General features: G+C 44.1%; 1 protein-coding gene across 1 annotated transcript; it reads right to left on the bottom strand.

The window, feature by feature from the left end:
- Positions 1-7,762: 7,762 nt before the first annotated feature.
- tmem167a (transmembrane protein 167A) lies at positions 7,763-16,376 on the bottom strand. The gene is made up of 4 exons (XM_055936028.1): positions 16,273-16,376; positions 15,581-15,690; positions 8,552-8,586; positions 7,763-8,335 (listed from the first exon to the last, which is right to left on the bottom strand). Exons 1-4 carry the CDS (start codon positions 16,273-16,275, stop codon positions 8,265-8,267), a joined length of 219 nt encoding a protein of 72 aa, XP_055792003.1. The 5' UTR covers positions 16,276-16,376; the 3' UTR covers positions 7,763-8,264.
- Between the last annotated feature and the right edge of the window lie 18 nt (positions 16,377-16,394).

Here is a 16,394-nt window from a genome sequence, read left to right as displayed (position 1 = left end):
AATTTCTTCAGCCACCTTAGGAAGTAGAGATGCTGTTGCGCCCTCTTGACATGAGTGGTGGTGTTATTGGTCCATGTCGAGTCCTCAGTGATGTGGACGCCGAGGAACTTCAAACTGCTGACTCTCTACTGCAGTCCTGTTGATGTGAATCAGGGCATGTTCCCTCCTCTGCTTCCTGAAGTCACCAATCAATTCCTTTATTTAACTGACATTGAGGGAGAGGTTGTCGTCCTGTCGCCACAATGCCAGTTAACCTACCTTATCCCTATAGGCCGACTCGTTATTGTTGGTTATCAGGCCTACAACAGTGGTGTCGTCAGCAATCTTGGCGATGAAGGGTTTGGTGTCATGTAAAGCTGCGCAGTCGTGGGTGAATAGGGGAGTACAGCAGAGGGCTGAGTACACACCCCTGGGGGGTCCCTGATTTAAAGGTGTTGTTGCCAATACTCACAGCCTGTGGTCTGCCCGTCAGGAAGTCCAGGATCCAGTTGCAGAGGGAGGTGTCCAGACCCAGGGTTCTGATCTTGGTGTCGAGCTTGGAGAGAACAATAGTGCTGAATGCTGAACTGTAGCCAATGAACAGCATTCTCACATAGGTGTTCCCCTTGTCCAGATGTGTTACGGCCGTGTGAATAGCGATGGAAATGACATCTTCTGTCGATCTGTGGAGCAGTAGACAAATTGGAGTGGGTCCAGTGTGCCTGGGCAATTGTCATTTGGGCATGTCACCTTGTTCTTCTTGGGCACTGTTAGGATGGTGGTCTTCTTAAAGCAGGGGGGACTCCAGCCTGTGACAGGGAAATGTTGAAGATGTCAGAGAAGTTGCCCATCAGCTGGTCAGCACACACTCGGAGGACGCGGCCAGGGATGCCATCTAGGCCAGTGGGTTTGTGAGTATTCACTCGAGAGTTTTCCTCATGTCAGCCTAGGAAAGCGAAAGCACCTGGTCGTCCGGAACAGACAGTCTTCCTGGATGACTCGGTATTGTCTGCCTCGAAGAAAGCATAGAATGTGTTAGGCTCGTCTGGGAGGGAGGCTTCGGTGGGCACCACAGCTGGATTTTCCTTTGTAGTCCATGCTAGTCTGTAGTCCTTGCCACGTGTCGGGTGTCTGAGTTGTCGAACCTGCTTGCCTTGTACGCGTCACACGCCACTGAGACATCGGGGTTCGTTCTGCGGACATTGAATGATGCAGTAGGGGCTCTCAGCATGGTACGGATATCTCTGTTCATCCAGGGTTTTTGCTTGGGGTATGTCCGGATTTTTATTGTGGGTACATCATCATCAACACAATGAAGCCAGACTAAGTCAGTGGCACATATAGAACTATCCAAGCAGAAGTTCTCCTTCAATATGTTGATATTTGGTTGCGTTGACAACCAAACACAATTCAGTTGGTCTACAAATTAATAATTTATATATTGCATTCACGTCTCCATCTCAACCAAAAATCTAAGTTAAAGAATAGGCCGAAATCCAATTTAATCAAACTTCAAATACATTTTGGTTGAGATTTAGACGTGAAACCAACATACAGTATTATTGATTAACGTGAAGATACAATTTTAAATCAACCAAAGCTAGAAACCCTATGCCAATATGTAGTGTCTATTTTTAGTTGAACCCTGGTTTGAACAATAGCCATTGATTACTTTGCAACTGCTATATAGCCCTAAATAGTATCATTGATGAAATTACTTAAGTATGGTTACATTTAATTTGCTGTGGTAGATCTATCCTTTGGAATGACTTGGATTGTAACAGTGAATATATTTGGTTATTAAGAGTTCTCTCAATAATCATTCTCACGATAGCACATTGGTAGTAGTCAGTGACAAATATAAAAGCCAAGCATAGCTGGGCTTGGTTAAAACCATGGATGGGACACCAAATCAATAGTTGTAAACTGTCCAGTAGCCATTTGTTTTAATGATCGTGGATGTAACGTTGAAGGTCTAATGTTGTTTTCAAGGTACAAATGCAACATATTTTATACAAGGTTTGTCTGTGTGGAAAAGTGGTTATAATTAGAACATAATCACGTGGACAATAATCCATACGGAAAATGGAAAAGCAGTCTGGTTAAACACTAGAGTTGAGTGTAACGTCCGTAAACCGTGTCTCTGTCAAAACAAAAAGAGACAGCATTAGGTCACACTGCGATAAAAGCCTTACTCAGAGTTCAAAGGGTATTTTCCAGGGATTGGACATGGACACTAGGAAGAGGAGGCTGTGTAGCCCGTCTTTCCAGCCTAGTTTGGAGTCCCCCTTTTGTTAATGTTCTTCGTAGCCGGCCTTACCTTTGGTTATCTAGGTCAGCAGCAATAGGTAAACCTGCTGTGTGGGGAACAAAGTTGTATATGTAGTATTCTAGATCTGGGACGCTGAGACATACAGTAGCTTCCGATTCATGATCGATAAGTGTATTTGTCATTTAGCAGACGCTCTTATCCAGAGCAACTTATTTGTCATACGTAGGAAATTATTGCGGCAACATTCTTAGCAAACAAAGTAACAATTAACGCAAAATTAGCCATAAAAAAAGCAAAGTCGAGCAGAAACCGGCAAGACACGCACCCTTCTCAGCGCTGCCATCCTCTACTGCGCGCGTGTTAGCCAGCAGAGACCACTGGGATAGAGAAGGCATCTGGGGCTCCGCCCCAGGCCTCTCTCTGTGTTAAAGCAGGTTTAATAAGGACGTGGACAGAGCTGCTTAGAGAAACGAACTGGGCAGATAAAACACAGTGACTGGCTTCTCCTGAAGTAAGGTTTTTATGAAGTCCCATAGAGTCTCTGTGAAACCTTTTAGTTGCAGAGTCTGCAAGAGCGGGGACAGCCAGAGGTGCTAGGTCAGCTTCATTCCTCCCAGCTGCCTAAAAACCCTGCCTGGCCTGGCTCCCTCGGCATTACCCTCCCTTTTAGGTCACATATTAATAAACACAGGCAAACACACAACAGACCCTGGAAAGAGTTACTGTCAGACCCTAGAGTTTATATCTGGGTTACAGAGCTTACGTAAGATTCCACACTCCACGGCTGTGTCACCAAGGGCAGTCAGATGGAACAGAGTAAATAGGCATTTTAACATCATAGATTTAGCCACTGGTAACCTGTGGAATAGACACCGGCTGGAATGTGGTTTTAACCAATCAGCATTCACGACAAGACCCACCCGTTGTATAATTTTGACTAGAGTTCTATGGGCCTGGTCAGAAGTAGTGTACTACATAGGGAATAGGATGCCATTTGGGACAGAACCCCGCTCTCTTTTTTTACAGATCCCTCTCTGCGGTGTCTGAGAGGCCAGTTCTGTCACCGTAAGAGACCAATCACTCTAACCCTAAACAGTAGGAGCACGCACACACAGACAGAGAGAGAGCTGACTCTAGTGCTGTCTGTGCCCATCACTCTACCCCTCACACAGCACAGTAGGGCTAATGACACTGGACAAACAAGGCCGTTAAATGGCAGCAGAATCTATCATCACAGCGTGGTGGTGGCCAAGGTGGTGTGCCGTGTTCTGGCCCACTAGTTCTGCCCTGTTGGTTCTGATCACAGTAACGAGTAGCTGTTGTTCTAACTCTCCAGCTCCGCCACGGTCCCGTTTCACCACAGGGAACTCTTCCACTTCAACCAGTATAGCCAAAACAAGAAACATTAGCCCTGGCCCCTGGAATTAACAATGTGGAAAAGTACATTAGTCAGTCAGTCCTTATCACCATCAATGTAAATAGCCATGGAAGTGTAGGTTTCCTCTGAGTCCAAGGAGTAAAAGGACCAGTGTGCTACCAGGTGGACCAGAACCAGTCAGTTCTAATAACAGGGTCGGCAGTGCACCAAAGGGAGGCCATACGGCACTGAACATAATTATCGCTGCTGCAGCTTCTTACCAAAAATGCAATTCAATTGAGAACAGATAGCTCTTACCACACTTGTTTATCAGCTCTGATATGGCCCGTATGGCCATGTTTACCCTTTCTAGAATGGCTAGATAGTGACTGTCCATTCCAGATGGTCATAGTGAAAACTACAGGAGGGACCAGTTGCCTGGGGCAGACGTCAGGGAGTCCTCATTACCTCCAGCTCGACCTGGAAGCCATTAGGATCAGTCAGGGTTTAGGTCCTGGGTGACAGTGCGGTGTATCTGCATCTAAAACTACTGAGGCTGTTGGAGTTTAGGATGTGTGTGTGTGTGTGTGTGTAGCCATCCGGTGCAGAAGGGGAGTTTAGGGCCTGTGAGTGGAGCGATGGTAAAGAGATGGAAGGAGAGGAGACATGAAAGTGAAGTGTTCGTTTGCAACCAAGGAGAGGACGGGTGGATGAGGAGAGAAGAGAGGAGGAGGACAGATGAAAGTGGGGAGTTCAGAGTCAAGGAGATGTGAAAGATCAGACACAACGAGTGTGTGTGTGTGTGTGTGTGTATCTGTTAACGAGCCTATCCTTGTCCTTCAGGTGTTGCTGTAGGACAGTGGTAAGCATGCTTTAGTTCAGTACACATTTTTTATTGAAGTCCCGGACAAACACACCTGATTCAACTTGTCAACTAATCGTCAAACCCTCGGTGAGTTGAATCAGGCGTTTTTCCGGAGCTACAACAAAATTGTGTACTTTTGGGGACCCAAGGACTGGAGTTGGGAAACACTGCTTTAGTTGACGTGCTTGGTCAGCATTATAATATTCAACAGGATTTTGGTTAGGTGGGTCATAGCACCGACACACTAACATGACAGGATACAGCAGGACCCCTACAGTACACTGACCCACTAACATTACAGGATACAGCAGGACCCCTACAGTACACTGACACACTGACATTACAGGATATAGCAGGACCCCTACAGTACACTGACATTACAGGATACAGCAGGACCCCTACAGTACACTGACACACAGAGTCGACCCAGGATTCAAAGGGTTCCATTTGTGTCAACTAACTGCAACCGATTCTCTGCACAAGCAATCACCACATCTGCAGAACTTATGAACTCAACAAAATCAGCAGTAGGTTGTGTTAGCAGTGACACTGACAAGAAGTCAAACGACCAACTTAAAATGGGGGAGAGAGGAAGGGCAAGGAGAAATGTTCTCATTGAAGATTTTTTACCCCTCTCCGTTTACCTCACCGTCTCTCCCGCCCTCTCTGCTGTTGGACCAGGCATCAATGGGAGTCCAATCTCTAACCTGCCAATTTAAATAAATGATCCAGACCTTGGCTGGAGAGAGATCATTTGTTGACCTACTCCAACGCAACATAGTCTAGTGTCAATCCCTCCATGCCTGTCCCCCTGACAACAATTCCTCGTACACCAGTAAATACAACCATAATTCTAGGCTACTGGGCTTTGGATAAGGTTGGGGCTCCAGTGTGTGTGTGTGTGGCCATTAAGTAGTAAAATGGGGATTTGGCCTGTTGTTCAAACTTCTAATGTGTGTTAGGAGATTGCTTTACTGCTGTACATACAGCCAACAAGTCAAAAAGAGAATCCCTCAGGAGATGAGAACAGTTGTCTTTACTTCAGATTTAATGACATTTTGGCTGTAGTGGTGTCATTACAGAGATAAATGGGCACGTTCCAGGTCGTACTGATTGCACAGATTATCAGATCTCTTATATCACAGCTGCACCACCGAGAGCATCCTGACGGGTTGCATCACTGCCTGGTATGGCAACTGCTCGGCCTCCGACCACAAGGCCCTACAGAGGTTAGTGCGTACGGCCCAGTACATCACTGGGGCCAAGCTTCCTGCCATCCAGGACTTCTATACGAGGCGGTGTCAGAGGAAGGCCCAAAAATTGTCAAAGACTCCAGCCACCCTAGTCATAGACTGTGCTCTCTGCTACCGCACGGTAAGCGGTACCGGAGCGGCAAGTCTAGGTCCAAGAGGCTTCTAAACAGCTTCTACCCCAAGCCATAATACTCCTGAACATCAAATGGCTACCCCAGACTATCTGCATTGCCCCCCCCCCCCCTTTACACTGCTGCTACTCTCTGTTAGTATCTATGCATAGTCACTTAATAATTCTACCTACATGTACATATTACCTCAACTAACCGGTGCCCCTGCACATTGACTCTGTACCGGTACCCCCCTGTATATAGCCTCACACTTGTTATTTTACTGCTGCTCTTTAATTATTTGTAACTTTCTTTTCTTAAAACAGCATTGTTGGTTAAGGGCTTGTAAGTAAGCATTTCACTGTAAGGCCGACACCTGTTGTATTCGGCGCATAATAACACAAATCAAATAACATTTGATTTGATCACTGTCTTGTCCCTAGAATTTGTAAGCAAACAGCTGGAGGCAGGGCTTTCTCCTATAGATCTACATTTTTATGGAATGGTCTGCCTACCCATGTGAGAGACGCAGACTCGGTCTCAACCTTTAAGTCTTTACTGAAGACTTATCTCTTCAGTAGGTCATATGATTGAGTGTAGTCTGGCCCAGGAGTGTGAAGGTGAACGGAAAGGCTCTGGAGCAACGAACCGCCCTTGCTGTCTCTGCCTGGCCGGTTCCCCTCCACTGGGATTCTCTACCTCTAACCCTATTACAGGGGCTGAGTTACTGGCTTACTTGTGCTCTTTCATGCCATCCCTAGGAGGGGTGCGTCACTTGAATGGGTTGAGTTACTGACGTGATCTTCCTGTCTGGATTGCCCCCCCCCCCCCCTTGGTTTGTGCTGTGGTGGAGATCTTTGTGGGCTATACTCGGCCTTGTCTCAGGATTGTAAGTTGGTGGTTGAAGATATCCCTCTAGTGGTGCGGGGGCTGTGCTTTGGCAAAGTAGGTGGGGTTATATCCTTCCTGTTTGGCCCTGTCCGGGGGTATCATCGGATGGGGCCACAGTGTCTCCTGACCCCTCCTGTCTCAGCCTCCAGTATTTATGCTGCAGTAGTTTGTGTCGGGGGGCTAGGGCCTGTTGGTTATATCTGGAGTACTTCTCCTGTCTTATCCAGTGTCCTGTGTGAATTTAAGTATGCTCTCTCTTTCTTTCTCTCTCTCGGAGGACCTGAGCCCTAGGACCATACGTCAGGACTACTGGTCATGATGACTCCTTGCTGTCCCCAGTCCACCTGGCCTTGCTGCTGTTCCAGTTTCAACTGTTCTGCCTGCAGTTATGGAACCCCTACCTGTCCCAGACCTGCTGTTTTCAACTCTTAATGATCGGCTATGAAAAGCCAACTGACATTTATTCCTGATTATTATTTGACCATGCTTGTCATTTATGAACATTTTGAACATCTTGGCCATGTTCTGTTATAATCTCCACCCGGCACAGCCAGAAGAGGACTGGCCACCCCTCATAGCCTGGTTCCTCTCTAGGTTTCTTCCTAGGTTTTGGCCTTTCTAGGGAGTTTTTCCTAGCCACCGTGCTTCTACACCTGCATTGCTTGCTGTTTGGGGTTTTAGGCTGGGTTTCTGTACAGCACTTCGAGATATTAGCTGATGTACGAAGGGCTATATAAAATAAACTTGATTGATGATTGATCACGACTGCAATAAAAGACAGCAACCACAGGGTTGTTTCACCAAGCAGGATCGATCAGCTAACTAGGTAACACTAATCAAATACTTATTTTCTGATTTTGAAAGAGAACATAAGTTGAATACAGAGTTAATACGTAAAGAATATTTTGGAAAGTGAACTGGCTAGGCAAACCCATTGATCCTGCTTGGTAACATACAAACACCCCGTGATCAATGCAAAAAAAAAAAAAAAAAAAAAAGACTCCCGTGTTATAAAAAGGCACAAGTTGGACCGTCAACAGTTGTCTAGTAGTCTCATCCACCGGGTCTTTAATGTACTGAAAAACACAACAGTAAAAAAAACACTGTCAACTATCAAACACTGCTCTCCAACCTCTGGCCATCTACCACATGGCCCTCATTACAGATCTGAGTGGAGGGAAAGACATGGGACGATCCCTACGGGATAATAACACAGAGGACAACAAAAATCAATAAACAACAACTGTCTGTTTACAGAGAGATCCAGGAGGCCATTTTAACAACTGAATTGTGAAATGGCCACCAGGAGAAGAGAAGAAAGGAGGGATGGAAGTGTATTGTTCTCCAGAGAGGGTCCTTATGTGTTACTACAGTCCGTTATCCGCACCCCACATGACACCCCACCCAAAAGAAACTGGGGGAGGGGGGGGGGGCAGCTGTGTCCCATGCAGGCCTCCTCTGTGATCGCTGTCTCATACTGCTGCCATCTTCTTCAGTCTTCCACTCGGAATCCCACAGTGCGGGGAAGGGCGAGCTGCTAATCGGAGAAGAGGATGGAGAGGGCCATGATGACACAACAAACCGCGACGTACGGACTCTTCCTCTCACCTGGGGGGGGGGGGGGGATACAGAGGGGATGATGGGAGACTTCAGAAGTTAACATGGAAATACTCAATACTTTCAAGGTGTTGTGAATTACCCCTACGACAACACTAAACCAAGAGTGACTAATAAAAGTACAAGCAACGTATACATGGCCATCACAAGTCTTCTAGAGCTGTGTTCTAGATGATCAAACTATTGATTATATAACAAACAGCATACCTATTCTGGAACATTTCCAAAAGATACCCAAGAACCTGAAAAGAGGGGAAAGATATGATAATAAGCAACATACTGTTTTTACATAACCACCAATGTTTTAAAGCGGCAATCAGCAGTTTAAAACAATAAAGCATTCTACCCGCTTGTTTCGGTAAAAAGCTGAGGAATGGGCCTGGAGAAATGTAACCACTCAAATTCATAGACAGATATATGGATGCAAGGACTAAGGCTGTTATGGTGACCATATTACTGCCACACCGGTGGTCACAGGTCATGAAGGCAGCCAAATTCCACGTGACCGTTTAGTCACGGTATTTAGGCTTCTTCAAGCGCGGATGCTCATTAGTAGTCTACCAAACTTGCTAACTGCCTGGTACTCAGCACTCTATTGTCCCTCTAGTCACTCTGACATCAATGCAAATGTAACGAAAATCTAATCAAACACTTCCTGAGAGCCCATGAACTCAAGTTGCAAAACATTTCTATAGGCTATGCAATTGCGTGAGAAAACAGAATGATGGCCTCTATTAAAAAGAGGAGGATCTCATCAGCTTTCTATAGGCTTCGCCTACTATTTATTTGTCAATTTCCCTAATATTAAGCACATTGCTTCTCTTTACAACCGGAGTATAGCCTACCTGGCTAGCATGAAAATGAACCACAGGAAAAACGTTCTCCATTCGCTATTTAAGTGCATAGATGGCATGTATTTTTTTCCCCCTGCCTGTTGAGACAGGTGCATGATAATGGTCCATTCTAAATCAAAACACACACATTTATTTAGTATATGTAAAGACAAGATTAAATCAAGAATAGTCTGATGGGTGACAACATTAGCCTATCACTTGTGAATGATATATTATCACTTGTGAATGATGCCCAGCAAAAGGCAAGAAACAATGCATACCCTATTTTTTGCGACTTTTTCAAAATCATAGCTGCACACCTCATGTAGCCTAGCCCATAGGCATATACAGTGCATTCGAAAAGTATTCAGACTCATTGACTTTATATACATTTTGTTACATTAGCCTTATTCTAATATGTATTAAAAATATATATTCATATTTTTTGAAGCATGGTGGCAACATCATGATGTGGGGATTTTTTTCAGCACCAGGGACTGGGAGACTAGTCAGGAACGAGGGAAAGATGAATGGCGCAAAGTACAGAGATCCTTATTAAAAACCTGGTCCAGAGCGCTCAGGACCTCAGACTGGGGGCGAAGGTTCACCTTACAACAGGACAACGACCCTAAACACACAGCCAAGACAACGCAGGAGTGGCTTTGGGACAAGTCTCCGAATGTCCTTGAGTGGCCCAGCCAGAGCCCGGACTTGAACCCGATCTAATATCTCTGGAGAAACCTGACAATAGCTGTGCAGCGATGCTCCCCATATAACCTGACAGAGCTTGAGAGGATCTGCAGAGAAGAATGGGAGAAACTCCCCAAATACAGGTGCCAAGCTTGTAGCGCCCTACCCAATAAGACTCGAGGATGTAATCGCTGCCAAAGGTGCGTCAACGTACTTAAAAGGGTCTGAATACCTATGTAATATGTTTTTTTTTTTATACATTTGTAAAAATTCCAAAAAAAAACGTTTTGCTTTGTCATTATGGGGTATTGTGTGTAATTGATGAGGAAAAACTATTTAATCAGTTTTAGAATAATAATAACAAAATGTGAAATAATTCAAGGGGTCTGAATACTTTGAAGGCACTGTATGTTTTAATAATGTTTGTATTACAACTAAAGTGGCCAAATAACTTGTTAAAATTAAGCACATTAACACAACGGGTGTAGAGTGTACCTGGCATACATACGCAGCACATGAGTTTGAAGAAAATGCACCTTTATAATAAAAAGCATTAAATGCATAATCGTATTTGAAGTCACTTTTGATAATGGTGTTTTCCCGCTCGCTAATGGAACATTCACGCTTTTAGCCTACTGCCGTGTGCGCATTGCTGTGCTCAAAATGTAAAGAAATAGCCTAATAGTTGATCAACATTAAGCTAAACATTCTGATCTGCTGCGTGTGGTTGTATTCATTTGGGATCCATCTCATCCCACAACTGTCCCAGTATTTATTTCTCGCACAGAATAGGTCAACTTTTGTACTATGGGGGATAGTAGATTGACCAAGGCTAGTGCTTTTGCTGTTCATTAGGCATACTCATCTTGTTGGCTGCCGATAAGCAAATGTGGACAGTTCTTCCAATATCTTCAACATACGCCTCGGAATTGGATAAGGACACTCGCAGTTGCGTCCCTGATGTTTCGGTCTTCACTTGTAGCCTATGAGAAACACCCAATCACGTGACCGAAAGCCATGTGAGTGAGAGGTGCTTCGGAGCAAGCAGAGAGAAGGGAATTATAATTATTATATTTCAGCCCAAGGGGACAACAGCAACCGCACAACATCTACCGCAAAAGGCACAACAGCCACCGCAAAATTGATTTTTTTAGGGGGCATTACGGCCACACAAAGGGGATGCCGCATGGAAATGAGGCATTTGCAAGTGCTTGTCAAATTGTGAAAGAGAAACTGATGAAGTGTGTACAGCCTGTACAAAAACAAAGCAGAGCTCACGCCTTTCATGCTACTTTTTTCAAATCATTAAAGTCACGTCATGCAGCCTTAGAATGTATTCGAAATCTAAACATATAGCCCGAAGTTTGTATCACAACTACAGTTACATTAATAACTCTAAATTAAGCATATAGGAGGAACTGTTTCTTTGTTAACCACTCAACACGGAATAGCCGCATTTGCGCACTCCCTCACATCGTTTGGAGAAAACATAATTTATATTTTATTCAAATCGTATTCTTCATACTATAAAATAATGCCACAGAATTCGAAGCAAATCTTGTCTGCTAAATGAACTAGTGTTGCCCACAGCCATATGGCATAGTCAGATCAGTACCTAACATAAAGGACAAGTCAGAGTTTTCTATTATGTTCTTCTGAAATAGACTACATTTTCTTCTTCATATCATGTTTCTTTAGACCTGTCTAAAATAAATAATGGACTCATTGTGAAGGTGTAGGCTATATTACATGGATTTATTAGCCTTTATTCAGACAAAGTCAGTGTATGTCGAGAAACAAGCTTATTTTCTTCTAAAGTAAGTCATGTCAAAATTCTAAAGCTATACGATGCTACAGATAGCAAGTGAATTCTCTCACATTCAGAAAAGATTTGTAATGTTGTACTTCTTGTTGACGAAATTCGTGCTAATATTGGGTTTTTGATCTAGTGCCCAATAGACTCCCATTAGGGCTAGGCGATATATCAAATTCATTTTATTCATTCGAATACATGTTGTTGCGCGATATTCCAGGATGATCAATGGAAACAGGATGCACCTGAGCTCAATTTCAAGTCTCATAGCAAAAGGTCTGAATGTTATTCTACAATGTAGAAAATAGTAAAAATAAAGAAAAACTGTTGAAAAGTCCAAACTTTTGACTGGTACTGTATGTAAATAAGGTATCTGTTTGTTTTTTTTGTAATACATTGGCCAAAATTTCTAAAAACCTGTTTTCACTTTATCATTACGGGTTATTGTGTGTAGATTGATGAGGGGGGGGAAATATTTAACCGATTTTAAAATAAGGCTGTAACGTAACAAAATGTGGGAAAGTCAAGGGGCCAAAATACAAATTGGGCCAATTCCGAATGCACTGGATATCGTGAATCACACAAGTTTGAAAAAATATTTTTAGGCCATATCACAGAGTGTGTAGCTTAGCTAGCCAGCCAGCCCAGAGAGAGCACTGCGGATTTCCCATGACGCTACCAACCTTATTATAACACCAAATTGAAACATTTGAATTTTTAAAAAAAATCCCCCCCTCACAAAAAATATTGTTATCACATATTAGTGTTATTTAACACTGTAAATTAAAGGAATGAGTGGTTTTGGGTGGATTTTTCCTTTAAATCCACTTTAGTCAGTGTAGATGAAGAGACAGGTTAAAGAAGGATTTTTAAGCCTTTTTACAATGGAGACATAGATTGTGTGCCATTCATAGAGTGAATGGGCAAGTCAAAAGATTTAAGTGTCTTTGAACGGAGTATGGTAGTAGGTGCCAGGTGCACCGGTTTGTGTCAAGAACTGCAACGCTGCTTGTTTTTTTTTTTTTTTTTTTTACACTCAACAGTTTCCCGTGTGTATCAAGAATGGTTCACCATCCAAAGGACATCCAGCCAACTTGACACAACTGTGGGAAGCATTGGAGTCAACATGGCCAAGCATCCCTGTGGAACACTTTCGACACCTTGTGGAGTCCATGTCCAGACGAATTGAGGCTGTTCTGAGGGCACTGGACAGTGGATAGGTCCATATACTGTAAGGATATGGACCTATCCCCCCATGCACATTTTTTGGGGTGGGCCTAGCACTACACAGCTGATTCAGATCACCAAATAATCATCAAGCTTTGATCATTTGAATCAGCTGTGCAGTGTTAGGGCAAAAACCAAAACGTGCACCCGGGGGCTTCCCAGGACCGAGTTTGGGAAACCCTGTGTTAGAGGTCAGAGTCTAGACGGCATGTAAGCGCTCCTCATGGAGTCGGTCTCCCCTGGGGAGGCTTAAACCCACAACAGAACACACTATCCAGCTCTCTATTCCTCATCGTTGTCTATCAGCCTGTCGAAAGGGTTTAGCCCCCCCAGAACAGCTACTGCAGACAGAGCGTCACAGTGGTTCAGCCAGCACTCATACACCCCCCCCCCCCCCAGATCCTTCCTTCTCTTTCGCCAACAGAGTATCAGTGGCTTGTCTAAACACACACTCAGCACCAGATCACTGCTGATACCAGTCCCCGTAGAAATAGAGATTCATAAAAATAATAAAATACATATCCAATGTTTGGGTTAGTAGAACACATTTAGAAAGCTGGACAGATTGGCTTTTTGTCTTTCACATAATGACAGATAGCATATCATGGTGCTTTTCCCTAGGTTTCAAAGTACTTACATTCCGTGGGGGCATTCCATCCACCACAAATGTATAACATCCAATTTCCCAACATGAGAAATGAGACCAATGGGAAATGGGACTCCTAAGTACTAGCGTAAATATATGGTGGTCTAACAGGCCACAGACTATCTGTCATCCAGCTGAGCCAATCTGCCATTGGTTTATAAACACTAAGCAGTCAGTCATCAGTCAGAGATTGGAGGGTTAGGGCTCCAATTTCCCCCAAGGCCCCATTCTGGGTCCCCCCCGACACACACACCCCAACAACAACAGACAGGCCTACATTTTCCTAGGCATTGGGCAGTGAGTGAGTGTGTGAGTGTGTGGCATGTTAACACCAGCAGTGTAATGCCCAGGCAGTGTGTCAGCCTAATTTGTCTTGGAGAGTATGTGTGTGTGTGTGTGTGTGTGTGTGTGTGTGTGTGTGTGTGTGTGTGTGTGTGTGTGTGTGTGTGTGTGTGTGTGTGTGTGTGTCGACCTCAGATGACTGGCTCACAATAATTCCCTAATTTCCCCCTAACCCAACATGTGGCACACAGCTTGTTGCATTAGCCTCCCTTACCCACACAGAGTTGGGAAAATTGAGGAAGAAAAACTGAACTGTTGTTTTATCAGCCCTTAGCTTCCCCCCAACAAGAACAGCATTGAACCGATGTGATGTGTATACGCTGTGGTCCCAAACACCACACAGCTCTTATTCACTCACTGCTGAGAGGATTTAGAAACAGTCACTTATCTAGTTGGTGACAGTGATAGTCGTGTTCATTACAGCTGGTAGCCACAAACAATTCCTGTCATCTTCAATGGAAAACAAACACACAAAGTTCCATTCTCCTTCCCAGTGCATTACATAGATGAAGTGGAATACAGTCAACAAAGCCAGAGGATCTGAGTAGAGAGCTACAGATCTGAAGAGTAATCTTTTGAGGTAGTTAGCTGGCTACCAAGTGTGAGATTTGGTTATGGGTTCAGAGAATAGAGATAGAGTGCTTGGACAGGCATGATGGGTTGAGCAATGATAGTGTATCAGAGTTGGATTGCTGCTGGGGTTGAAGTTGTCGGTTGGGGTAACATCGCTTTCCTTGAATGTTGTCTTTCAGAGCTAACAAATCTAGGCATCGGCTCAGTGGATGAACAACACTGTCTGTGTAGGGGGTTTTATGGGTGATAGAGCTAGTGTACTCAGTATTCTTCTGCAAATCAGGTTTGATGAGTAACCAAGGTAACTTTGGTCAACTCGGGATAACCGGAACCGCGAAAGTGGCTCACCTTTTAGCCAGGTACATTTCTATGGCAACGGATCCTTCAGAACTAACCTGCTCCGGGGCAGGCTAACTTGGGGCTAACTCCCATTTATCATGAATGAAGTGTCTGAGCTGCGAGTTGAGGACCAATGAAATCAGATTCCCTCCTTCTCGCAAAGATTGCTCATTGTCCCCTTAATTTGAGGAAGACGACTGATTAAATATTTTATTAAGCAACGTTTTTTTGTGTGTTAAAAATAGTCATTTTTAAATACCAGTCACATTACAAATGTAGTAATGACAATGCATTTGAAACTTCATGGACATTAAAACGTTTGTATGGCTTAATACAATTATTTTATGGATAGGAGTGGGGGGGGGGGGGGGATGCTTGTGCATTGATTTCGGCACATGGAAATGTGGCACTGACTCGCTCATGGATTGATGTTTCAGCATTGTCTGAATGAAGAAAAAAGCTTCGGACTAGCCGTGTGCGACATGCACGGGCAGTTACAAGCCTGCTAGAGTTAGCGGCAGGCGGATGAGCAATATGCACTGCCGTAGTACGGATGAAGCCTGGGCTGCAATGTGAAGCGTTAGAACACCCAGAGTAGATCTAGCTTCCTTCGCAGTATACCCCTCTGGGCTGTGGAAGGGTAGCTACCAACTAGGACATTAACTCAGCGGGATAATACGGTCTTATTCTTCTCTGGCTGGCTAGGGGCCAGCTATGGTTCTGAGGTATGACCTAGAGCTTTAGTTCAGTGCAATAACACTGTCTGTACCTACCCGGTCTTGTTCTTGTCCAGGAGACTAGGGGCCATGGCTCTGAGGTAGGCACAGGTACAGATGAGCAGTAGGATCACTGTCAACAGGCTCTGGAAGTTAAATATGGCAGACTGGAGAGGGAATGAGAGGTTATTACTGGTTCAACATCCATCGTCACTCTAGGATGAATCTATGACTCCACATAACCTGGGTAGCTAAATCATACTCTATGGAATACCTATTGCAAAGCCATCAAATATGTTTCGATCACAGCTAAATACAAAAAGGCTACTTCAGGACTATTAGTTGAAGGCTTTTTAGGTTGTCAACACAAGTTTCCAGGTTTATTATGTTAAACATTAGGCTCTCTTTCAGTTGGATATGTTCCTGACTGAATGAGGGAAATCTCGTCTTATAGCTGTAAAATACAACAGAATGCACTATTCTGGATGGATGAAGCTAGCTAGCTATGCTGGCTACTACCTGCTATCCACAGTAGCTTGCGATAGAGACGTCTTGTAAAACAGGGATAACGTTACCACTTCCATATTAGACACAAAACATGTATTTACATATATTTGGAGGGTGAAGTTAGTTAATCTACTTCTTCTTCGATAAGGTTTAATAGCGGTTGACATCCAATACATGTTACATCACCGCCACCAATATATTTAATCAAATGTTATATTTAAGAATTTAATTAAACAACTTACCATGTCGGAGCTAGGTATGCTAGCTAACTAGCTGCTACGGTGCCACCTCACACTTCCGTAGCGTCGTAGACAGATGACGTTGTACGGAACAAGGAAGAGACGAACTGAAACCGCAGCGTCTG

The sequence above is a fragment of the Salvelinus fontinalis genome, chromosome 10 (genome assembly GCF_029448725.1).
Source record: "Salvelinus fontinalis isolate EN_2023a chromosome 10, ASM2944872v1, whole genome shotgun sequence".
Lineage (NCBI taxonomy): Eukaryota > Metazoa > Chordata > Actinopteri > Salmoniformes > Salmonidae > Salvelinus > Salvelinus fontinalis.
This window is presented reverse-complemented; position numbering and strand designations above follow the sequence as displayed.